The sequence below is a fragment of the Equus caballus genome, chromosome 19 (assembly GCF_041296265.1).
Source record: "Equus caballus isolate H_3958 breed thoroughbred chromosome 19, TB-T2T, whole genome shotgun sequence".
In the NCBI taxonomy this organism is placed as follows: domain Eukaryota; kingdom Metazoa; phylum Chordata; class Mammalia; order Perissodactyla; family Equidae; genus Equus; species Equus caballus.
The window spans coordinates 58,982,832-59,008,619 of record NC_091702.1 but is presented as its reverse complement, the minus strand read 5'-3'; the positions used below and the strand labels follow the sequence as shown (position 1 = coordinate 59,008,619).

The 25,788-nt window shown below is 41.5% G+C and overlaps 1 protein-coding gene and 1 long non-coding RNA gene across 7 annotated transcripts in view; one reads left to right on the top strand and one right to left on the bottom strand.

Moving 5' to 3' along the window:
- Positions 1-25,562, bottom strand: part of CD47 (CD47 molecule) — a 47,730-nt gene extending 22,168 nt beyond the window's left edge. For 2 of the 6 annotated variants that reach the window (XM_023623820.2, XM_070242845.1), the window contains exons 1-3: positions 23,900-24,056; positions 14,193-14,546; positions 4,982-5,071 (exon numbers count right to left, since the gene is read on the bottom strand). In XM_023623820.2, coding sequence (XP_023479588.1) covers positions 4,982-5,071; positions 14,193-14,433 — 331 coding nt within the window. In that variant the 5' untranslated portion in view covers positions 14,434-14,546; positions 23,900-24,056. Of the gene's footprint in view, positions 1-4,981; positions 5,072-14,192; positions 14,547-23,899; positions 24,057-25,087 lie in introns of those variants that run through there. The other 4 variants (XM_023623816.2, XM_023623818.2, XM_023623817.2 and 1 more) reach the window with 4 other exon arrangements.
- On the top strand, positions 24,210-24,771 carry LOC138918998 (uncharacterized). Its single transcript, XR_011428857.1, has 2 exons — positions 24,210-24,347; positions 24,621-24,771. It is a non-coding gene; the product is annotated as an uncharacterized lncRNA (long non-coding RNA).
- Positions 25,563-25,788: the final 226 nt, after the last annotated feature.

Below are 25,788 nucleotides of genomic sequence, written 5' to 3'. Positions count from 1 at the left end.
CACAAGTCCCGCCAAAACACAGTTCAAATTTCAGTTACCAAAATATACTAACTGAGTACTTGCATAAAGTGCAAACTTCACAACATCTCTTCAGTCACAAATCACTGCGTAAGTAACAGAGACGTGCATCAAGCTCAGCAACTCATCACGTTGCGTCTTCCAGACTGCTGGGGATTGGTTCCTGCACAGATGAATTCAGTTCAGGCACAGACAGCAAAGCATGTGTTGTGTTACCTCCTTGTCTCCCAGTCATAAACCAACATGACATTTTACAATAGATAATCAAAAGAGGAAACAAGGCAACAAAGGTGAAAGAGTAAAGAAAGGAAGAGTGATAACGCCGGAAATGAAATTTGAACAGAATGTAAATGGCGTTCCAGAAGAGACAGCTGACAGTGGGAATATCAACATTCCTGCCATTCAAGTGACTCCAGACATGCAGCCAGAGGAAATTAGCAAACGTGAACTTAATGGCATAAATGAGGACAGTGAGGAGGTCATGACAAAAAGAATGAGGATGTCCCAGAAGAAGTGACTCTGGCAAAGACTTCACGTGAAAGGAACTCTCACAGAGAGTGCATGAGACTCAAAGTGCAAAGGATAAAACGTTGGAAGCTGATCTGAACTTAGAAAGGGGTACGACAAGCCGCCAAGGCATAGAAAAGATGCTTGCTCTGATCTGAAGTTATACCACAAGAAAAAGGCAAGCATGGTTCAAAGTACTCTTCATAAAACACTTTAATTCTTAATGTTTTTAATATTTAAATGTACCATGTACTAAATATTCATTTTACTATTTTTTTTTCATTTCCTAATACAGTTACTACTGACAGTAAGAGAGTGTTTAATGTTTTAACAAAAATTTTAAAGGTCACGGAGCAACAGTAATTTTCACATTTATTATTAGATTGCTGAATAGAGTTTCAGCTTCCACGGTCATGTTTGCGGTCTCGCAGTTCTGTGTGAAGCGAGGACTCCTTGTATACAATAAAAGACTGAAGGAAGGACAAGTAAGAATTGACAGACCTATCGCAAAGGACTTCAGTGTGTTAGCCAGTTTCTGAGATGGAACTGAACTTGAATCCTACAAGGACTAAAGATCTTGGTGGACAGCACTTGAAATCATTTATCAAACATGTAAATGATGGAAAGTACCAGATATACTGTCAAGAGAGGAAGAAGAACCCTGAAAATCAGCCAGAAACTTAACTGTCAGTGAAGTGGCAACTGAGTTCCTACAGTTTCCAGAACAAAAATCAAAAAATCAAAAAATTGCCTGAAATGCAATACTATTAGAGATTTGTTACTTTGGTTAAGGCTCAGTGTTTGATTCTAGTAATTTCTGAGCAGTTTGATAAGCATAAGATTCTGCTTAAAAGTTCGTGAGTTAAAGCTAAACGCCAAGGTGTTTAGGAACATTGCCCTGTTGGAGACCTTTGTCTTCAAAAGACGGCCTAGAGCTCACCGGGTCCTGGCTTGGCTCTGGGGGTGAGAAGTCTTCTCAGTCTTCCTCAGGAGGACCAACGGCGTCCTGAGACACAGGGAAGATACAATTCTGGGACAAAGAAGCTCTTTCTCCTCAGAGTGAAGGCGTAATCTGCTATCTTTACTGAATGTTTCGGCTATGGAAAGTCCTGATTTTACCTCAGATGACCAAAAGACTGACATGCAGAGCTAGAAAAACCAAGAGAAAAACACCCTGTGGTCAAGTACAGACCATAAACGGTAATCAGAAAACATTAAGGAGAACTAGAAACTGAAAGTCACGGGCCTGAGTTACTATTACTACTTTAGGGCCCGGAAGACATCTCACTGTAAAGAACACAACCAAGCAGCAAATGGGACACAAAGGGGCTCTCCTGGCTGGTGGAATCCCCAGGCCATAAGCAGGAGGCCTCTCACCAAGGGTGCCATAAGAAAAGTAGATTTAGACCCATGTCCATCCCAAAGATGTGACAGAAGGCGCAGAATATGAGACTTCCATGTCTCAACGAAATGTCAGTGCTACAAAGCCAGGGGCAGCACGCACTTCATCTCCACCTCTCGAGCATAGAGCCCAGCGCACAGCAATCAGTAGGCACTGTCAACAGACACTTGCTCAATAAATAAACAAAGCAGGTCCACATTCTGCTCTGCTAATAACAGTTTCATCTACTCAGGGTGTGTACCCCGATATAGGTTCACCCTTCACGGAAAAAAATTCTTAAAGCAAATTCAAGACAGGCAGGCAGCGTGGTGTAGCTGTCAGTAGCACTGGGTACAATCCCAGTCCTACCAGGAAACAGCTGGGTGATCATGGGAAAACTCTCTGTGCCTCCATTCATGATCCATACAATGGGCATGATAACAGTAGCACCTGCCCCACTGACTTCCGGGGAGAAGTCAAGGTGATCGCAGATGCAGAGTCTCTGCGCAGTGTCTGTCATACACAGAAGAGCCCTACAAATGTGTAGATACCATTGTCATAAACACCTTTAAATATGAATCCAGACTGGGGGCATCAAATAGACAGGCACCTCCTCCCCACAGGCCCCCACACCCCACACTTACTCATCCTAAGATGAGCCTAAATAAAAGATTGCCACCCAAATATTTTTTTAGGTTCATAACCACACTCCTTAAAATGTGACCAGAAGATTAAATATAAAAAAGAACATTCAACCTCACTAACACAAAAATGAAAATTAAAACAAGCTGTTTTTTCACCCATCAAATTAGCAAGGATTTTAGAATTCTAACGCGCTCAGGATTGCAACGGGAAAGGCAGGTACTCTCCTCTGCGGGGGAGGAATGGATACAATGTTCCGGAAAACATTTTGGCTGTTTGAATCAAGAGCCTTAAAATACCTCTGCCATTTCCAGTCTTACTTAGCTTTAGCAGAGTTACTCTGATAGTATCAAAAAAACTTGGAAACATCCCTAATAAGCATCAAGATGAGAGGTAAGTAAATTATAGTGTGTCTGTGACAGTACAGCACAGGTAGCTGTAGAAAGATTTCTGGGGGGAAATCGGGATGTACAAGGATATAAGCTATATGAGTCCATTTACGGTTTTTCTTTTTTTAAGAAAGATAACAAAGATACATAGAAAAAGAAAGAAAGGGAAGCAGGAATTTCACTAGAATATACCAATAGTTTATTCTTAGGTTGTGGGACTCTAGATGGTTTTTGTTTTTTCTCTATAAGTTCCTATATTATATAAGATATTCTAAAGTGATATGTAGGGGCTGGCCCAGTGGCGCAGCGGTTAAGTTCGCATGTTCCGCTTCTTGGCAGCCCAGGGTTCGCCAGTTCGGATCCCGGGTGCGGACATGGCCCCGCTTGGCACACCACGCTGTGGTAGGCGTCCCACATATAAAGCAGAAGAAGATGGGCACAAATGTTAGCTCAGGGCCAGTCTTCTTCAGCAAAAAAGAGGAGGATTGGCAGCAGTTAGCTCAGGGCTGATCTTCCTCAAAAAAAAAAAAAATAATAAAATAAAATAAAGTGATATGTATTATTTGAAAAAAAACTGTAAAGTTTACTTTGCAAAAACATGGCTGATGGTGAACAGACTCACTCCTGGTTCAGTTTACTAAAAATAATGTCAATGTCACGGATGATGATGCCATGATCAGCAAACTGCAATCAATCCAACTGGAAACAACTCACACTACTGTGAAATAATTTCATGTTCTTAAAAAAATGCTACGTCCTACCTAAATCATTTGAGGCGGGCCTGAAAGCCTGGGTCTGCCAATAGGGTTAAAAGCTTCCCCTAACATCAGGGAAGACTGACCAGGTTAGACTAGTCTTCCGGTGATGTGAAAAGCTTACAAGAATTCCAGACACTGTTTTGAAAGTGAGAATTGTGAAACGCCTTGACAGTTGTCACTGTTAGCCCTGTCTTGCCTTTTACACAAAAGTTGAGAACAGCTTTGAAATCACAAAGCATTTCCAAAGTGCCAAACAATGAGAAGAACCCTCAAAATATATAACCAGTCATCTCCCTTCCATTTTTATACATCGCTTTAGGTACACAGGACTTAAACTTCTGAGTAAAATTCATGAAATATACAATAGGCTAATCCACTACAACATTCTACTAGCTTTCACTTTTTTAAAGGTTGCAAAATGAAATAAATAAAACGAAATCAGCAGTATTTACTCCTTGCCTTGTGTAAACATTTACTGGCCTTCAATGGCTGACTATTTCAGTGTGCTACAGAAAGACAAGGAGTAAATCTTACATTCTAAAAGCTTAAAAGTTTAGACTGTCACCTCAGAACTTCACTAACTTAGTAAATTTCCTCTACCAAACTGGTATGGAAGTACGGTTGAGCATAAACATTAACCAGAACGCATGTGAACTTTTTACCTAGCAGCCATCATTCTATGTTGTTGATACTAAATCTGATACGGCATTAAGATTTGTCCCAGGAAGTTTGGTCACACGATTATCACAGCGAAACACGACCAAAAAACACAACTCTCCTGTACCCACTGCCTAGAGCAGCACAGTCGTACAGTGAGGATGGCAAAACATGGTTCCAACCAGCCTTTTCCAAGAACAAACACCTGTATACAAAGAAGTTCACACCAGGAAACTAAAGAGAGGAAAGTCTTAATACTCAAAAGTACAACCTCCGATCTTAACACTCATGTAGGCTGTGATCATCTCTTTACCAAAGAGAATGACGTGTGCAAATGCTCTGGAAACATCAAAATCAGCACGAGTTTAAGGTACTGTTATTATCAGGATTCCCACTATTCAATCTTAAGTTAAAAAAAAAAAAAAAACCTCTTTGGAATTAAAAGTGAACCACAGCAAATTATGGGGGACAATATACACTTCAAGCAGAGTATGTATATTCTTATTTATCACATTATCACACTTACTGATAATACAACTTAGTTAAATAAAAAATTTCACCAATAGTGCCACCCAGAAATAACAATTTCATCAGTAAAACATAAACGAAAAATAGAAATAAATACTTACTCACGATACCAAACTGTCCCCAGGACAGAAGTATAGCCAAAATTGGGAAAATAACAATGAGGATATTTTCCTTTGGAGAAAACCACGAAACTGGGAAGAAAGAAAACAAAAATCACAATTACTATTTACCACAATCACTTTAAGTCCTGCCAGCGAATGGTCAACAACATATCTTATTGTGTAGATGGAAAATGAAGATAATCAATTAAAGTTGTGGCCTTAAATACATAACAAGTTACACATATAATTTACTACATAACAAACTTCACTTATAACACAAGAAACGAGTTATTTGCGTGTTTCTCACCCCCTTGTCCCTAACCTAGGATTTACAGGCGGTGACACAGCACAGGAGCCGAACCAGGCTCTGCAGCCACGCCGCCTGGGTTCAAACTCAACTCTAATCTACTATCTTTATGACCCTGGACAAAGTCTTAACACCTCTCTGCTCTTCGGAGTCCACATGGTTACACTGTGCAACACAGTACCCACACTGTGAAGGCGTGCTGTGACCGTTAACAAAGTCAATCCATGTAAAGGGCTGCTTAAAACAAGGCTTGGCACTTAGCGAGCACCCGTAACCGTTAACCACCATGAGCGAAACGCGCGCCTCCGTGAATACCCGTATGTGTAACGCGCCAAGAATTTACCTTAAGGAAACAGTGAATTCTTCCTGTAAAGACTGACTCAGAGGAGGAAAGTAAGGAAGGTGTACAACTGGGTACCCTCCTCGCCTTACTGTGACTAAGACCAAGACCAGTGCGAGCCCTATCTTTTCCCAAACTTACTCTGGAACAGAAGACATACTCATGAATAATCAGGCTTCAAACGACTGTTTACATGCAAAGTAAGAGAGGGGCTTTCGGTATTAAAGAAGCTCTATTAAGTGGGCCACGTTACCTAGACAGCGAAAATAAAGCCACACATTCTATATAAAGAAACTGCAAGGGGCCGGCCCTGTGGCCGAGTGGTTAAGTTTGCGAGCTCCGCTTCAGCGGCCCACGGTTTCACTGGTTCAGATCCTGGGCGTGGACATGGCACCACTCATCAGGCCATGCTGAGGTGGCATCCCACATGCCACAGCCAGAGGCACACACAACTAAAATATACAACTAGGGGCCAGCCCAGTGGCGCAGCAGTTAAGTTCGAATGTTCCACTTAGGCGGCCCGGGCTCGCCGGTTCAGATCCCAGGTGCGAACATGGCACTGCTTGGTAAGCCATGCTGTGGTAGGCATCCCACGTAGAAAGTAGAGGAAGATGGGCACAGATGTTAGCTCAGGGCCGGTCTTCCTCAGCAAAAAGAGGAGGAGTGGCAGCAGATGTTAGCTCAGGGCTAATCTTCTCAAAAGAATAAAATAAAATATACAACTATGTGCTGGGGGGATTTGGGGAGAAAAAGCAGGAAAAAAAAGAAACTGTGATATTAAGACATCAAGTGAGATTTGTTGAGAACTTTAAAAAAATTAAGTTTAATTGCATCTTATCAACTCTAAAGACCATAATTTTATCTATGAAATTCCTTCTCTAACAATAAAGCGAAGTAAATGCGAGCATTTCAAATGGTGCCTGAACATGGGGGACTTTCCATGGGAAGAACACTTCTGCATACTGCCTGTAGCAAGCACTGGTGTTCCTCTGCGATCAACCCTTTCAAACCCTCCAGGGCTCTGCCTCTCCTATGAGCGCTTGAGGAACCTTGTGGGCTTTCACACCATAATGCTAGCCATGCCTTTCTTGTGTTAAGCTTATAACATTAAACTCAGGTAAAAATGTTCATGCTAATCCTCAGAATATAACAACATTATAAATTCTATCTTAGAGACAGTAACTTTCCAGAACCTAGCATTTTGCCCTATACATAGTAGACCCAGTAGGTTTGCTCTTGATGGTTCCAACAGCCATGAGAGAGTTTAGTGAGTGAATGAAGATGGGTTTTTTTGTTTTTGATGCTCCCATGTTTGTAGATCTTTACCAAGACAGAGATGTCTTCAGATACTCTGAATCTATACTTTAATTTCCAACTCAATTACCGAGCATCTTCCTGTACCAAAGAAAACCCATTTCAATTCAGTCTAAAATCCTACCAGGAAAAACCTTTGTGAATTAGACTTAAGTTTTCATATCTAATGTCCAAAGGATTTGGTAAAAGCTCTGTGATCTAATGACTATTCTCAATCAACTTATATTTTTCTCTACCCACTCTCTCTACTATTTTGTTTTGAGTAGTGTACATTAACTCCTCAAACCCTCACAATTATTATATGAGGAATTATTAACCCTTCCTTACACTGTGGAAACTGAGGCACAGTGAATTAAGGATCTTAAGTATCTTAAATTTTCATGTCCCAAACTGATACCCCTTCCCCAATTCCCCCACCTCTCCTCTTGACTTTCTCCATTTCCGTAGTGGTGACTCCATTTCTCCAGTTGCTCAGGCCAAAAACCTTTGAGTCATCCTTGACTGCTTGGTTTCTCTCACACCCCACATCTGGTCTGACAGAAAATCCTGTGGGCTCTACTTCAAAACACAGTCAGTATCTGATCTCATATTCAAGATGAGCTGACAATGAAATGTTTCACTGGCCTCTCTCCCTACACAATAGAACAATCTTCAACAATCTTAGGACATATTAACGGAAATCTACTAGCGAAAATAAGAAGTGCATGTGACCCTGGTCTGACCACTCATTTTTTGCTTATTACTCAAACATTTATTGAAAGCTCACCATGGGTAGTGTACTTTTCTAGGTATTTGACATCCAGCTGTAAACAAGGCACGTGGGGCCATGAGCTTGAGGAGGGGGAGGACTGAAGAACAGACTCTTGTGGGTACTAAAGAAAGGCCTCCGGGGAGAGGAGCTAGATCTGAGCCTTGGATGGGAAGAAGCCTGTCATGTGAAGACAGGGAAGAAGAGATGCCAAAGGAACAGCAAGCTCAAGCTACCAAATGATAGCCACTGTGGCTAGAATTTAGTGAGACAAGATGAGATGGGAAGAGTGTGCTGGGGCAAGATCACGTTGGGTCTTAAGAGCTTGGTAAGAGAGTTTGGATTTTATTGTAAGAGCAACAAGTGATTGGAAAGCCTCAAACAGGGAAGACAAATGATCTGACTCACTGAAAATCTTCTTTGGCAGCTATGTGGAGCATGGATTATAGAGAAGCAGGACCTATCAGAAAGTCACTGCAGGAACTGGGTGGTAGTGGGCCGTGGAAGTGGCCCACAAATGCAGTCCTGAGTTCAGTTTTACTCATCATATTTAGAGACATAACACAGAACCGTTCCAAAGGAAGGTGATTAGAATGGGGATCCTGAAACCATGAGCAACGGCTGAAAGAACTGGGGATTTTTACCTTAGAGAAGAATAAACTTGGGGAGAGAAATACAATAGCCTTCCCAGTGAGTGAGAAATTTTGGGGATGCAAGTTTTAGCTTGACTGATGGAAGAACTGGCACTGCCTGACAATAGACCAAGATTCTTAAGGAAGTAAGAGTCTCATCAGGTCAAGTGTTTTAGGTAAAAAGTTGGAATGACCAACTACCCGGGGTGTGATAGAAATAATTCATGAATTAGTTGGTGAGACAGACTAGATGACTACCAGATGACTCCAAGCTTCTATGCATAAATAATAAGTTTAAGAGATAGTTCAATGACAGAAAGAGGGTGGGATTATAGAACAAAAAATTTTATGTCTAAGTGATTCTGAACTGGAGATTATCAGAATCACCTGGCGGTTTACTCTAACTGCACACGCTCTCCCCTCTCAGCTCCCACCCCAAGATTTGAATATGTTCTCCATGGTAAGTGTCTGGGTGGGTGGGGGTGGGAGGTCCATGATTCTCTCAGTTTAAAATCACTGCCGCAGATCCCTGCTGTAATTTACCTCCTTCCACCGACACGAATATGTTACTTCTAACTTGTTACGGTGGGAAGAGTTTGAGGATCAATGAATTGGACATTCAAGAACAATGAGACGCTGGGGAAAAAACAATGCTTTACACAAAACCACTATATGCCCGTGAAGCTATTGATTTGCTATGGTAGTACTGTCAGATGATCTCAACTCTTGTTCCCCAAGGGGAGAGGGGGACAAGATACTTCTCTAAGGTATCTGTCAACTCTCAATTTCTACGGCACTAAGAAAATAAGCCTAAAATGGAGTAAGAACATCATCAAATATTTTTCCACCTCAGGATTAAGAAAGATAACCCAAGGGCATCCATAATCTTATTCCACTCAAGCTATGGCTGACAACTCTGCCAACATTACTCTCCCCCAATTCCTGGTCAGGTAGAGTGGTTCCTAGGAAGATGAACTTCTCATTGGTGGAAAGGCAAAGAAATGATATTAAGAGGGTGTGGTCTACGGATGAGTGTGTAAATTTTGCTCCCAAGTCTAAGTATTACAAAAGACAGGGACTTAATTTCTTTTATCACTGTGTGCAAAATGGGATAAGCCAAAAAAGTGAAGAGGTCACTCCAATTAATTGTGTGCCCCTCCTTCAAACACATACATGGTAAACCTTCACAAACACAGAGAACACCAGTTTCTAACAAAAGAAGATCACAATAAAATTTACAACACTAAAATTCAAGCCAAATTTTTATATGATGTTTCAGGATAGTGACGGCTTTTTTGATGTATTGACTTGGGTAGGCTACAGCCCTCAGTTATTTAATCAAACTCAGAATTCAAAGGTTCCCCCCAGCAAATCCCTGACCCCTGCAGTCAGCCTTTTATAATCCCCTCTCCTTGAAGGAGGGGTGGGACTGTGAATATGACAGATTTCATTCCTATGATTATGTTGAGTAATATGGCAAAAGGGATTATGCTGATGTAATCAAGGTCGCCAAGCAGTTGACTTTAACAAAGGGTGACTGTCCTTGGGAGAGAGGGAGCTGACCTAATCAAGTGAATCCTTAGGAGAATCCAGGTTCTTCCTAACAAAAGAAATTCAACATGTGAGAGGGATTCAACAAGAGGAAGAGTCTTCTTTGCTGGCTTTAACTATGGAAGAGACTGTGCGGCAAGGAATGGGGGCAACCTCTAGGAGCTGAGAGAAGCCCTAGCAGACATCCAGCAGAGAAACAGGGACCTCAGTCCTACCATCACCAGGAATTGCATTCTGCCACAATCATGTGAGCTGGGAACAGGACCCTGAACTCCACATGAGAACACAGCCTGGCCGACGCCTTGATTTTAGCCTTCTAAGACTTTGAGTGGAGAATCCAGTCACACTGACCAGAACTGAGACCTACAAAACTGAGAGTGAATAAATGGGTGTTGGTTGGTTGTTTGTTTTTTTTCTGCTTTTATCTCCCCAAACCTCCCTGTACACAGTTGTATATCTTAGTTGCACGTCCTTCTAGCTGTGGGATGTGGGACGCCGCCTCAACGTGGCCTGACGAGCAGTACCATGTCCACGCCCAGGATCCGAACCCTGGGCCACCGCAGCGGAGCGTGCGAACTTAACCACTCGGCCATGGAACCGGCCCCTGGGTGTTGTTTTAAGCAGCTACATTTGTGGTTATTTGTTACACAGCACTGGAAAACTGATATAGGAATCTTGCAATCCTTCACGTCAACATTATGAACGTAATGTATATCATGCTGATAATGACAGAAAATAGCAATTCTGCTGAACTTGAACTGACCTTTTTAAACAAAATCCTAATAGGGAAATGTAAAATGGTAAGCTTCTAAGTTTTTGCATCATTAATAATATAAAGATAGATATTAATAACAAATTTTATAACTATTATTTACATTTGGTATTTGGTTGTTTACAAGGTGTTTTCATAGAAACCGTATAGTATGATGGCAAAAATACTGGGTTTTGAAGACAGACGGATCTAGGTTAAAATCCTGGCTATGATTCTGACCTTGAACAAGTACCCTAAATCTCACTTGCTCCTCATCTGTTAAATGGTAAGACCTGTGTCTATCTCCTAGCGTTCTCGAAAAGATCACAGGATACACGAACTTAATGTATCCGACATGTGCTCAAATAGACGTTAGGTTATTTTACTCTTCTTATTTGTACTGCCATCACTTCCTTGAAAGCAGGGTTCATGTCTCAGTCATCACTGAATCCACAATGCCCGGCATACAGTAGGCACTCAATAAATCTTTGTTTAAGTAAGAGCGATATTAACTTATTTACATCTCAAACAATCCTGTGATGGAGATGGCATCCCCAGTTTACAGAGAAAAAACTGAGGCCCAGATAGGTTGATTTTCTTACCCAAGGTTTCTTAAACTAGAAAATGGCGAAGCCCAGAGAAAGCTTTCTACATTCAAGTCCTGTGCTCCTTCCATGTACTGTGCTATCCACAGGCACCACGCTATCTCATAGACAATATTTCCACATATTCAGTCTGAGTGCTCCAAAAAAGGGCACAAAGAATGGCCACCATTACTCCCCTTTCTACTGAGTGCAATTTCTCTATTAAGCAATTTCTATTCCTCATTTATGTCTGCATTTGCAAAAAAGCACAACATAGTAGAAATGGTTTCTATTACCTAAATCCCCAAAGTCTACATGATGGGTAAGTATCATTATCACAATAAATTTGCATTCCACAAGAAGAGTCCTGCCCCAATTAACCTTTTTGTGCAAAGGAGGTTTTCCTTTTTTTGTTCAGTCAAAAAATGGATGCAAAATAGTGACAACACCAGATGCTGGCAAGGACATGAGGAAGCTAGATCACCCGTATGTTGCCGATGGGAGTGTAAAATGGAACCACCACTCTGGAAAACAGTTTGGCAGTTTCCTTAAAAACTAAGCATATACTTACATACAACCCAGTAATGGACCTTCTGGGCATTTATTCAGAGAAATGAAGACTATGTCCACATAAAAACCTGTATGTGGTTGTTCACGGCAGCTTCACTTGTAATAGCCAAAAACTGGAAACAACCAAAATGTCCAACAACAGGTGAACGCTTAAACAAGCTGTGAGATATCGATGCATGGACTACTACTCAGCCAAAAGAACAAAGGAGAGAACGAACTATTGATGCACACAACAACTTGGATGGAGGATTCCATTTATATATCAGGGTTGAAATGACAAAATTACAGATATGGAGGACGAATTAGTGCTTGCCAGGTTAGGGATAGTAGGGCTATGACCATAAAGGGGTTACAGAGGGGGAAGATATTTGTATTAATGGAATAGTTCTATATCCTGATTGCAGTGGTAGTTACAGAAATATACACGTGATAAAATGACAGAAATATACTCACACTGTACCACTGTAAACCTGCTGGCTTTGACATTTTACTATACTTCATAAGATGTAACCACGGGGGAAACTGGATGAAGAGTACATTGTACCTCTCTGTTCTATCTTTGCAACTTCCTGTGATCTATAATTATTCCAAAAAAATACGTGTGAAGCCTAATGTCTAGGACCTCTGGTAGAATCTTCTACGTTCTTTACAACAAAACAATTCCTTCTCATTTTAATGGCCCCAAAAGTAAGCACAGCTCATATTTTATAGGGTACCTTGAAAACAAAGAATGGTAAAACTACCGCCCATAAAATTAGAAACTCTGCCTTCATCTCTGGTACTGGTGTTCCTTTCCCAATCACCTTCATTCCGTCTTCTGGCTTCTCAAGTCTTGTATCTTGAGCTTACCAGTTTACCCTTCGGTGATCTCTACTACACTCCAAAATGACTGCTCCCCCAGGTCTTGTTTTTCTCTTCCCAGGAAACTGTACATTTTATCAGGAAAATTTCAACTGGATATTAGATCATCCAGTCCCAGTCAGTCACAGGGCATATGACTGAATGATCAGACCAGCGCTGAAAGGTATACATTAAAAAAAGCTCCTTAAGCCCAAATTAACATCAAATTAATAATAGTTACAACGGAAGAGAGATTTCTGAGCAGAAAAGCCTTCCAAACTCTGCTAGCCTTGTCTAAGCCATCTCCTGCCCCCTCCTCAGTGCGCTAAAATCCCTCTCACGACACTGCGGGCCAGCTTCAAGAACCAGATGTCTCATTTCATAAAGCAAACATCCCAGGAACACAACTAATGTTTGCAAAGCACTTTGGTTTACAAAGAACTTGTACATGAGGGATCTCATTTGATGCTCATTAGACTATAGCAAACATAAAAGCAGGGATCTATTTTCATGCCATTTTAGAGATGAGGCAACTTGGACTCAGTAAAGTAACTTCTCAAGATCATATAAGTAAATAGTTAAGTTGCAGAATAGGGAAAGAACGCAGATCTCCTGAGTCCTAATCCTGAGCAATGTCAAGATACTCCATCAAACTAAACACCCCATTCCCAATCTGGTAACAGACATCTTAAAGCAGTAAACACTAGAAGAGTAGAAGGCAAATAGTTGATCCAACTGAACTGTTCTAGTCTCATCTGAAGCAGAGATTCTCAAGGTATGGTCTAATCTTGAGATCAGTAATATGTCTAGTGATTCTAAACAGGGCTTTCAAAATAGAGAGTCAGAATGCACTTGTATGTGGTTGAAGACATCGACTGGCACAGCAAGGAAGAGAAAAGAAAACACACTGTCGACTTGAGCTAACTTTACTACTTTACACAACTCATCAACCCAAGTTTGTGAGGAAAGTGCAGAATCACGGTGCTATAGCCAAGGTGAATTCAAACAAATTAAATCAGATCCTTGGCTCTCCCACATTTTGGCCAAAGAAAAGAACAGTAAAGCAAGACTAAGCACAGGAAACCTCAAGGAATCATCCAGGATAAGTGATTTTTAACCTCCTGATTCTCCTTCTAATCCATTCTTTCCAGAGGGAGCATAGTTGGGATTTGTCAATCCTTGATCAAAGTGTAAGGTTAAAAAAAAAAAAGACAATAATTGGAAAGAAGCCAGAAAATTAATCACGTGAAAGAAAGTACTTTTGATGGCAGCAAAGAGAAGGGCAGAGTAGATGACACCAGGACCGCTCACCCCAGTAAAACAGTCCTCAGACCAAAAGTCTGAGAACTACACAGTATGCAAATGAGCAAACAGCAAAGGAGTTTCACTGTGAAAAGTAGAAGAGCAAGTAAGATAAAACTCATGATCTTAAAGCTGCTAAACATTACATCAACCTTTATTATTAATAGCCTGCTTTTTGATTCAAAGGAGTTCCTAGTCCCATTTTACCCCCTTTCTAATAGGATCAGGTTGCTGCAGGAAAAAGAAAAGAAAAGCTGTTATAGAAGTCTTACCGACACGATATTTTAGTTCTATGATGGTTTCGCCTTCTCTGCTTAATTCTGTTACTTCACAGGTGTAGTTTCCTACACAGGCATCACTCTTATCCATCTTCAGAGATGCAACGCCCTTTAGTAACTCTGAGGGTGTGATTTCTGTGCTCTTAAAGCCTTCGCTGGAAGGGGACATTTGATTTTGATTTTGTCCATCATAGATGAAAATGTCTTTTCCTTTAAATTTCCACTTTACAAACATATCACTAATGTTTGTCGCCTTCACATTAGTAACGAAGCATGGGATGATGACAGTTTTATTGCAAACGGTGTATTCTACAGACTTGATAACGTTAAATATTAGCTGAGCTGAACCTGGAAAAGAAAAATAAAGAAAATTCATTTTGTTGTAGAATTTTGTAAGATCATAGGTATGTTACAAACCCTTAAGATAAAGAATAATGCTTCAGTTGTTCACTCAAGAAAGCACTGCAGCTGTAGAGAAGATGGGCAAGATAAAAAAAAGGAAACAAATTATTTTAATATCACTATGCATAGCTGGTAGGCAACACTATAAATTTTCCTTATTACTTCTGAGTAATACAAAGTATACATTACCATGTGTCTTGGAAATAAATTCAGCAACCATGTTGGAACATGCAGGTGTAGTGTCTGACTTTGGAAGCTTTGAAGTAATCTTTACTGCCTACCGATATATGTAGAAAAATACTGCCCTTACCATGCGAAAATTTTGAGCAGAAAATCTAACCAAATATTATATTCAGTCTCAACTTCTATACACTTCCTCCAAATACAACTTGCAAAACTGATATGAAGTTTATCTCTATCCTTATGTTGCACTTCTCAAAAAAGTGGCAGACTCTACTGTACTTTAATATAAAAAGTAAATTGGATAAATCATATCACATTTTTCCACTAGTCTTAGAATGCTAAGGAGAAAAAATTCTCTGTGGCTATTTCCTCATTGCAAAATACAGACAGCAACAGACATTTGTATGCAAGTATTATAAAGGATTATACACAATTGAAAGGCATTTTCCCACCCCTATATTTCATTGAAACCACAAATAAAAATTTCCAAATGTATATTACAGGTACTCCTCCTTCTAGAAATCATAAGCCGCTCAAAATAAAGCTAAAAAGCTAGTTGAAACCAAGAGCAGATACTGCTAATGAGTGGGGTATATTCTGTCAACTCTTCTCAATAGAATAAACTACCAGTCGTTACCTTATAAGAGAGAGAAAGGGAAAGCAAAGGCAACGATTCCTCTTTCATCTGAAACACGCAAGAATGTGGAGAAACTGTAGTTGTCTTCCATATTCTTTTCTCTAAGTAGTTGGCTTTTCTCTCAAAAAGCCAATCATTAACAAATATAAATAAAATATCAACTTTAATAGTTCATCCTTAAGCTTTTTTCTTTCCATATAAACTGGGAATAAAAAGCAGGGGCATAGGATGTTATTATTCTAGGAACACTAGTATTCTTCCATAAATGCCCACTGAATTGAATGCTAGGATGCAGAGTGGAATATGAACTCAACAACGTTCAGAAAGTCTGAGTACAAATCCCATCTCTGTCACTTTTCAGTATGTGACCTTAAGCGAGTCACTTAACTTTTCTAAGCCTTGGTTTCCTTGCTGTAAGGAAGAGGTCAAAAACAAACAGTGGGCTACCTCACAGAATTGTGGTGAGCACCAAAGGAGAAAGTACATTGGCAAGGTCCCCTGTGCTATAAATATGGAGGATGATACTACAAAAACTAGGTAGTGTGGCATTTTCATGTAATGATCGGGACCTTCTCGGACTGGCAGGTCTATTGCTATATTTCCGGTAATTTTCAGTCTGAACCCACCTTGTGGGCATCCACAGCTTATGTCTTCCCAGTTCTCTACATTTCTAGCCACTCAAATATTAGAAAGCTCCAGGCATACCTGGATTTCCAACTGCATTCTTCAAAACTTGCACATCGTGAACTATTTCCCCCGAGAAAGAAGCACTGAGAAGAAGACTATAGTGTACAACAAGGAGAGAAGAAAGTGGCTGTGATGTTAGAATTAGAAAGGAAGGAAAGTGTCAGAAACTATGGTGAGTGATGATGAAATGGACAAAAAGATCACCAGGTGTCGTTTCAGTGGCATGCTGGGCATTGTCTGACAGATCCTTTGGGAATATCTGATTCTACAGGGCCTTGTGCCTTTCGCTGTGTTTGACTGGGCTCTTTCACAATTTTGTAAGTTGTAGAAAACTGATGATAATGCAAATGATTCGTGTCCATAGAGATACAAATAAGCTTTGTTCTGCAATTGATTTCCACCTAGTGGAAGAGAGGATTTCAAAAAATTACATTTTACTGCCCCAGGATATTGACCAATTTTGCATCTATTAGCAAATCCATTTCAGCATTCCTGGTTGCCTAGAAAGGTGTCTGTTCTTCCAATTTTCTTTTAAAACCAAGACGGTTTCACCATCTTCCTGGTTTGCTCATTAATTAATGTATGAAATAAAATCTTTGACACATGTTCATTTTATATTTGTTTGAGTCAAAATTGTATCTTCTAAAAATTATCCTTTAACAAAAGAAATATAAGTGAAGAGTTCAGTTATTTTCGCGAACTTTTCTAGAAGGCTCTAGGTAAGTAAGAAATGGTTGGCAAACACTACAATTTCATAACTTACGTTTAGAGAAGGAATTTTTTCTAAAGAATACAGAAAGCACTAATTGTACTGCAATAATTGTTGTAATAAAAAAATTTATAGCTGAAACAATTTAAGTAGAATAAATGCTGTCAATAAAATCCAAAGTAAAATTGACCTGGATAAACCATAACTTGAATAACCCTTGCACTAATAATTAATAAATAAGGGTAGTCCAAAAATGTCACTCCACCAGCTATTAACTACAACTTCATCCTCTATAAACATTTATTAAAGAACGATTTAGTAAAATTATCTGATTTGCATTTTCTCTCTTTTGCCTACTGCCTTCTGATGAAACAGCAAAGTGAAGGAAAGATTTAAAATATAGAGAGTAAATAAAGGAACACAGATAATTAACATGAATGAGGAAAGTATGAATAATCAAGATATGCCTATAGGAGTCTAAATCAGATAGAAACAGATAAATATAACCATCAGTGATTCCAGAGTTACAGATAAATTAACAAACAAAATGAGAAAATTATTTTATAACAAATACCAAAAATATTGGACCTTACAACCTCTGTGAATACGGACTACCAACCCAAACCACCTCATATCACAGTCCTGAAAACAGCTACTATGTTGCAAAGAAGGCTCAATGCATTATAGTCACAGAATACAAGTCCAGCTCAGAAATTTAAAAATGCAACAAGCATTTATTGAGAACTATCTAACTGAACCAGTGTGATAGGATGTGGGGATACAACGATGAAAAAAATGCAGGAATTATCTTTCAGAAGCTTTCAATTCTGTCTTGGGGGAACGTTATGTACTTTGTATAACCCAAGGTCATAAGCGCCATCCTTCCTGTGTGAGCAAAGTGCTACGGATGGGCAGGAGAGCAATCCATCTCACAGACTTCTAAGAAAGTCTGTGTTGCTACTACAGGGACAAAAGAAGATCGTCACAGTCCTCACCCATCTGGGCCTTGGATCTTTCATCTTTCTTACATGTTCCACGTAAAATTTCTCTCCTTTGTAACAATTCTTAAATCACTCTCCTTTTGCAAGACCAAACCCTGTACTCTCCAAAGGAGCCCTCTGTCTGTTTATTAATGCAAAGTGACTCCTTCAGATGAGAAGCCAGAAGCTTCCAATAGTCCCACCTATACATTTACCTGCAACCCCAACTCTCTACACCTCTTTTCCCCCCACAGCCTCCTCTTCAGAAACGAACCCCTTCACCTAAGAACTCGTTTCCATTTCTGCCTCCACAACCGTCCATGTCCTCAAGGCCTTTCTCTAGTCGATTACCAGCCTCCTACAGCCCTCTATCCCATTTACACGTTTTTAATTTTCTTTTACATTTTAAAAAAATGCTTGAATACTAGCCAACTTCTTAATCCCTCATACTCACCTCTCTCTTCCCTAGCATCCTAAAATAATAATCTAAATGCATTTCTTCACCTCCTATTCACCTCTTAAATCTCTGCCACCCGGCCTCCACCTCCCCACCTCTCCTTTTTTCACTACAACAGCTCTTGCCAAAGTCACCAGCAATCCCTTGTGAAAACTCATACGTGCACGGTTTGCTTTCTGTGTTGACTTCTCTACAGTCCTCGAGCCAGTGGGCAGCTCCTTTCTTGCTCTTGTCCCTTGGCCTCTGTGATATCTCTTGATTCTGAACTTCATCCTACTGCTTTGTCCACCCCATCTCAGCTCTCTTTCCTTTATTGAAATCTATTCCTTGACTCACAATAAAGATTAGTGTTCCTACGGCCTTCCTATCCAGCACTGCCCTTCCACCCAGGCTTCTCCCTACTCTGTGGTTTTAACTACCTACACACATTTTATTTAACCAGGCCCCACCTTTCTCCTTAACTGCAGACCTTGGAAAGCCACCTGTCTGCTGTGTATTTGCACTTGGATGTACCACTGTTACTTCAAAGTCAACAGATCCAAAATCTTATTTACCTACTCCCTACCCTCCTCCCAAAATCTCAGCTACCTAAAGTGTTCTCTATTATTTAACAGTCAACCAGAACTGGACCTAGGAATCATGCTGGATTCCCCCTTCTCCTCAGCCACGGAGAATTCTTGGTAGGCTTAACCTATTTAATAGTTCCTAAATCCAATGTCTGTTGTATGAATGAACTAGACATTCATCAATTCTCCCTTGAACTATAGCCATACCCTCCTAACCAGCTCCCTGCCTCCAACCTCAACGTTTCCCTGTCTCAGCCCCAGTGTATTTTCCACAGTTCCCAAAATAGCTGCTCTAAATGCAAATGTGCACTCTTTTGCCTAATATACTGTAACAACACCCTCTCCCCCTTTTAGGCTAAATTCTAAGTGCATCAGCATGGAACACAAACTAGGTCCTTCAAGATCCTGTCCAGCTCCGCCTCCTGTACTCCTTCATTTCCAAACTAAGCTCCAATCATATGACCTTGCTGCAATCCATGAATATGCACGTGCACTCTCATCTCCATGCCTTTGCATATGCTGCTCCCCTAGCCTAAAGAGACTCATACCCTTCACTGGGTGCAGAGGTAACAGCACACATTTTGGAGTCAGACTTTGGCTCGAGACAGCACTTCCTAGAGATACAACCTTAGACAAGTTACTCAACCTCTGAACATCAGTTTCCTCATCTATAAAATGTGAGTAGTGATAGTATAGACCTCATAGAGATTTTGTTAAGATTTAATAAGGTAAGACCATGAAGCTCTTAGTGCAGTGCCTTTCACACACATAGCAATGCTGAATACAGGGCAGCTATAGTTTGCTGACTTTGGCTCTTTCTGCTAAAGCACAGCTGAGATGCTCAATTCTGTACCCTTCTCTACCTCTCCTCAATGGTACTCACCTGCTCCTTATTGCTCCCATCACGCCCCCTTCCAGTGTTGTTGCTGTACTTCCTATTGAATCTTGTAATTACTATTTTACTTAACTGATCTCTCTCCATTAGGCTCAAAAGGTAGAAAAGCAAGGATAATATCTTCATTTGGTATCCTATGGACCTGACTCAGGGTCCACCAACCAGGACTCAATACATTCCTTATAAATGCAAAAAATTTAAAGTATGAATCCCAAGAAAGAAAAAGCTAAAAATCATATCGGAGAGGATTCACTCTTCTTCTATATTTCAAGAGAATCTTCCACTGCTTCTCATGTCCATAGACCAGCTAATGGAATCATGAAGCTACATAATTTAATGGAAACTCTCAATGATGTCAGTTGCAGGTCGGATGGAGGAGTTCCTTAAAAATTACAGGAATGTGTCTAAGAATGATCTTCCAAGAGAGTGATGTTTAAACTGGGTCTTGAAGAATGAGCAGGGATGTTATGGAAAGGAAGGGCTTTCTAGGTAAAGAAGAGAGAAGGCCAAAACATTACAGTGAAAAACAAAGAAGTAAAATCAACATAAGTCAGATGTGGAGGTAAGGGAGAAACATTAAAATTATCAGTTAAAGCAGTATGTGTAACCAGTTACATTGTGGATTAACTACAGAGAAAAGAGATTTAGGGGAGAATATTCCTTCAATATTTAATAGGCTGAGTATTAAAGTACATGTGATCCAATAAAATGGAGATATCCAGTAGATTCTAGGATATATGGATCTGGATTTAAGAAGAAAGATTGGAGCTACAAAGACTTGGGAATCGCCAAGAAGATAGCTGGTCGCTGAAATCATGAGCATAAACAAGATTGCTCAGAGAGTTCTTGCAAAGCACACACAGCAGGTACCAGAGAGTAAAATGTTGGGGAACACCAATATTTATGGATCAAACAGTTAAAGAGGAATAAACCAAAGAAGCCAGAAAAAGAAGTGAGAGAAGTAGGTGAGGCAGCAAAAAACACCACCGCAGACACCAAGGAAGGCTCTTAATATGGACAAAATAGATGGTAAGTGGAATGAGGACAAACAGCCTCTAGATTGAAAATTACATCATTAGCTTCTTTATCTGCAGCAACGTCAATAGACTAGTAGAATCAGCAGTCCCACAAGTGATGGTACTTGGGAAGTGAAAGGGAGAAAGAAGACTCAGTGATTCTCTTCAATAAATGCAGCAGTGTAAGAAAGCAGAGGGAGAAGGCAAGAATGGAAGGAGTGTGGAGGCAGGGACAAGGGCAAGGTTTTTTGGTTCTTCTTGTTTGTTTCTTTTTAATATGGGGTAAAACTTGAGCACATCTGCAGGCTAAGGTGAAGGAGCCAAATGAGAGGGAAAAAAATCCAAGATACAAGACTGAAGAATTAAGCTAACTGGGCAGATCTCCAAAATGGTGGAAGTGATCGAGCTGTAGACAAGTGGTCCTTTCCTTGGAAAGGTGAATAGTTATCCTTCTGAAACTAGGTGGAGGAGGAGCATGAGAGGAAGGTTGCTTCAGATATTATAGATAAGTTTAGTAATGGTAGGAGGCAAGTTGAGAGAATCCACACCACACATCACTATTTTTCGCAGTAGAGTAGGAAGTTAATTATCTGCTTGGAATGGATGTTCAGGAATGGGGAGAGAAGCCCCAGCAGTCACTAAGGGAAATGGAGTAAAGATACCTGCCAGAAGTGAATCCTACCAGTTTTTGCCATCTGATCTAGCCCCTCGTAGGAACCAGAGTTTCAAACTGAATCGGCTTGGAATTAGGGACAAAAACGAGTATTTAGTCAGATCTCTCCTCAATAGAGACCGGATACATTCTGAGGTACAGAGGGGTGTGTTCACAAGTTGCTTAGTTTGACTCAAAGTAATCCCCTCACTAGATTTAAAAGTGGCCTTATAAGAATGGAAGTAGTCCACCTAGAATTACAGGGGGCAGTTTAAAGTCAGTAACACCCAATTATGGCCTTACCAAGCACTTAAAATATATTAAGGACCACCGAGGGATAAAGACGAAAAATCCCTATTGTCTATAAACTACATCTTAAGTTATTAAGAAGCATACAGTCTGAAATTTGCATGTGCAAGGGGGTCTTGCAAAGTGCTTAGAGCATAGCTTTGGGTTCATACTGGCTTGAAACAGAAAAAGCAATTTTGACGGACCCTGCACTTGCCAGATCTCTTACCTTGCCTTTTGACCCTTAAGTGTGACATGTATTCAAATACACACACTTATTCTCCTAATCTAAATCTCAAACCCTGGGGTTGAGCAGATTCTGAGTCTTCCACAACTGCTCCATGGATATGGAATGAATTATTCAGAGAAGGGTGTAGCTTTTGATTCCTGTTTTAACTCCACCTAACCACAAAGAGGGGAAATCCAGGTCCTTGTTTTAGTCTGGGTATATCAGAATCAAATTTCCTGGGTGCTCTGACTACTACAATGAGTTTAGCAAAACTGAACCTATACTATTATTCTTGGGTTTTTGGGTTTTTTTTTTTTTTTACCATAGAAGAAATGCCTGCACCAGTACACAAAGTGAAAGTAGCTTTATGACAAACCAAGAGCACATTCTCTTAGGCTGAGACACAAGATAGAAAAACACAGAAATTTTTATCTTGTATAAAAAGCTATGAGAGCAAAAACCTAAAAGATGGGCAAAATTGTTACATGAAAATTATGTCACAAAAAAAGAACATTGATATGTTAAAAACAATGCCTATAGTAGCTATCGTTGAGTTAACAACAAGGAATGACAACTTAGTTTTAATAATACGAGTGATTATTTTGGATTTAGAATATTTATCAATTTGGGGAAAAACACCTATTTTTCATCTTTAGAACCTGGCCTTTCAAATCTCCATTAACAACTCAGTGGCAAAGATAAAACATCTGCCAAAATACAGATGACAGCATGAGCAAGTGTCCTAATGGCAGCATTTAGTGTAATGCTTTACCACGCCGTCTCTAGACTGCTGGGGCGGCCCCATAAATAAGTATTTCTAAACAGGCATTTACTTTCCTAAAATGGCAACTTGTGTTTAAAAGGGATATATTCTTTAGGAGAAAAGAAAACATTTTCGTCCAAGCAAGCCAAATTACTACTAGACTTAAGACAATAAAAATGTTTTTTAATTTACTCATGTTTACCCTTGATTTCAAAAACTCACTTTGAACAAAGAAAAATCATTCAACCACTGAAAAAGTTCATATCACTATCATTGAGTGAGGTTTTATTTCCAGTTAGTGAATACTACAGAAACTGCTGATGTGCTTTGAAACAATTATAATTGGACATAGAGGGGGAGGGAGGAAAGGAGCACAGTAATTCATTCCGCATCTTGTAAACCGATACACGGGGGATGGGGGTTGGGGGATGGGGGTTGCAGTTTCCCTGTAATTAGACGAAAGGCATTTTAGATAACTCCTTTTACCACAAAGGCCAACTGAAATGGTGGTAGCTTACAGGAAACTGGCTACCTTGATTATCAGCCGTTTGTAACTGAAACTGAAAGCAAAGTCTAACCGGTGCACACATACAAGTCCATGACTACCTTTCTCATTCTAGATCCCAAAATCAGTCTCCCAAATACCCTGGTTTACGACTATTTGTGTTCTGAGGCTATGAACATCTGTTTATACAGTCCTTCTAAAACTACACATTAAAAACACACAAAAAGTCCATTATATCTTATGACAAACTCACTTAATGTTTTATATTCAACACTCAGAACTCAAATGCATAATGCGTCTATTCTCTTTTTTTTTAGGTTATTATTAACCAAGTATAATAGAATACCATAAAGTCTGAATTCTATGACTCTGTAGGGACTTCAGCACATTAAAAATTGTATGTAAATGAGTGTTAATTATATGTAATCTTAACTATTACTAAAGGAGGCCTACCAGAATTCCTAGTCCCAAAAGTACCATTCCAGCAATTCTTTCTAATCTACTTGAAAACAGGACCCTTATTTTTAAAACAGTACATGATTTACACTTTTTTACTCTTCAAACTAGCTTTGACACTAACCATCCGAATAAGAGATATTTTACTACAAATTTATAATCTGGTTCAAAATGAAGGCTGTCTGATTATACAACAGATTTCTGAAAGCAGTATTATTTTAGCTATAATGATAGTAATGGCAACAAGCCATTAATGACGATGACAGGAAACACTACCTTATCAATAGCAACCCTTTAGATAATAGAAATATTGAAATTAACAGCTCCAACACCCCAGGATGTTTCAGAGAGCAGGGAAAGTGAGAAGCAGGGACTTAAGGGCATCTTGGAAAAAGCTTGAAGTCACAAGCCTCTAAGAAGGCACAGCGAGGCTAGCAACCAGTTTAAAATGTAAATAAATTTCACCTTCTAGAATTCAACGTAACAATCGCTTGCTACTGTTACTCAAACAATTCTGAATCTTACAAAAAGTTCACAAAAGGCTCCACAGATGTGAAGGGTGACAGGCACTGCAGAGCCACGGAAACTCCTATTCCTTCCTCAATTTTTACAGACGAAGCACACGTCTTAAAAAAGAGAAATGGATTCCAAAAGCTGGGGGGCCAACACGCCCTTGGCGTCAAAAGACGCTAAACGCTACTCTGACGCAAATCTGGACTAGAGGGTACTGTCTTTATACTTCAACAGAAATCCGGATTACTTTTAAAACGGTTCCCCCAAATAAAGTGGGAAAATGTGAACGTGAAATTTGGACTATATCAAAGTGGTTGATGGGGCGTGGGGGTAGCGAGAAAAAAAGTGGGTAAGAATAAGGAAGCTTATTTCTAGGTTTAGAAAAAAAAGATGGCCAGAAGATTCTTCTGATTAAATGCTGGGTTGGAAATGAAACTTACTTAATAGGGTCCTTTATGTCCCCTTAACTCCTCCGTTCATGTAGGAGGGCAAATAGGAGAAACCCCGTCTTGCAGACTTCGCCAAAATACGCACTTCCATCTCAAGAGGCCCGGCCCTCCCACTCTCCCTCCTTCATCGCCGACAGCGGTTAAGCACTGAGGAGGGAGAGGGGTGCGAAAAAGGAGGGATCCTAACAGCTGTCAGCCCCTCGCCTCCGATCGCGCCCTCTCTGTCTACACTGAATTGTTGCGGAAGGTGCACGGTTTGGAGTCTTCCTCGGGGTGTGCATCCGGAGGTGGACAGCGGGGGAAGGAGATGAGCCCCGCTCTCACGCAAGGGGACGAGGAAGAGGAGGGAAGGGGAGGAAAGGGGCGCCCGACTGCCCGCGGGGCCCTCCCGGGTCCGCGCCCCGCCACCCGCTCCAGGCGCCGCGGGGCCAGCGGGGCGCAGCCCACACGCCCGCGGGGGCGGGGAGCCCAGGGCGCAGAGCCGAGACCAGGGGCCACTCACCGCAGCACGCCGAGCCCAGCAGCAGCAGCAGCACCAGGGGCCACATCTCCGCGCCGCCGCGGGGTCGCCGTCGCCGCCGCCGCCGCCGCCGCCGCCGCCGCCGGTGTCTGGAGCAGCCGCCGCCGCCGCCGCCGCCGCCGCCGCCACAAGCAGCACCGGCCGCCGCGGCTGTCAACGACAGCGCCCGCCGCCCAGGCTGCCCGGCCGCGCGCACGCGCGCTCCCGCCACTCCGCGCCCCCTCCCCCGCGCTCGCGGGCCGCGCACGCGCACTCGCCTCGCCCCCGCCCGCCGGCGCGGCTGTGGACGCGGCGGGCTCGAGTCCCCCTCTCGCCCGTGGCGCGCGCCGGGCTCCCCGGTCACGCCCTCGGCCCCTCCCCCGCAGGCGGAGCGTCTGTTCCCACGCTCCCCCGGGACCTCCTGGCTCCGGCACCGCCCGGCCCACGGCCCCCTGCGCTCGCCCTCCCTGCTCTCCCGCCTCTGGAGCCCCGGGCGCCGCCCACCCGCCCGCCAGAGCCCAGACCGCGCTCCTCCCCGGCCCCCGGCCGGCGTCTGCGCCCCTCCCGGGTCGGCGAGGGCATCGCGGCCGGGCGCCCTCTGTCCCGGTCCGCAGGGACGCCCGCGCGCCGCTCGGGTCAATGGCCCATCTGCTCTGGTTTCCGCTGCGGTTCAGTCTCCCTCTCGCCTTGGGCTTCGGTGTTTT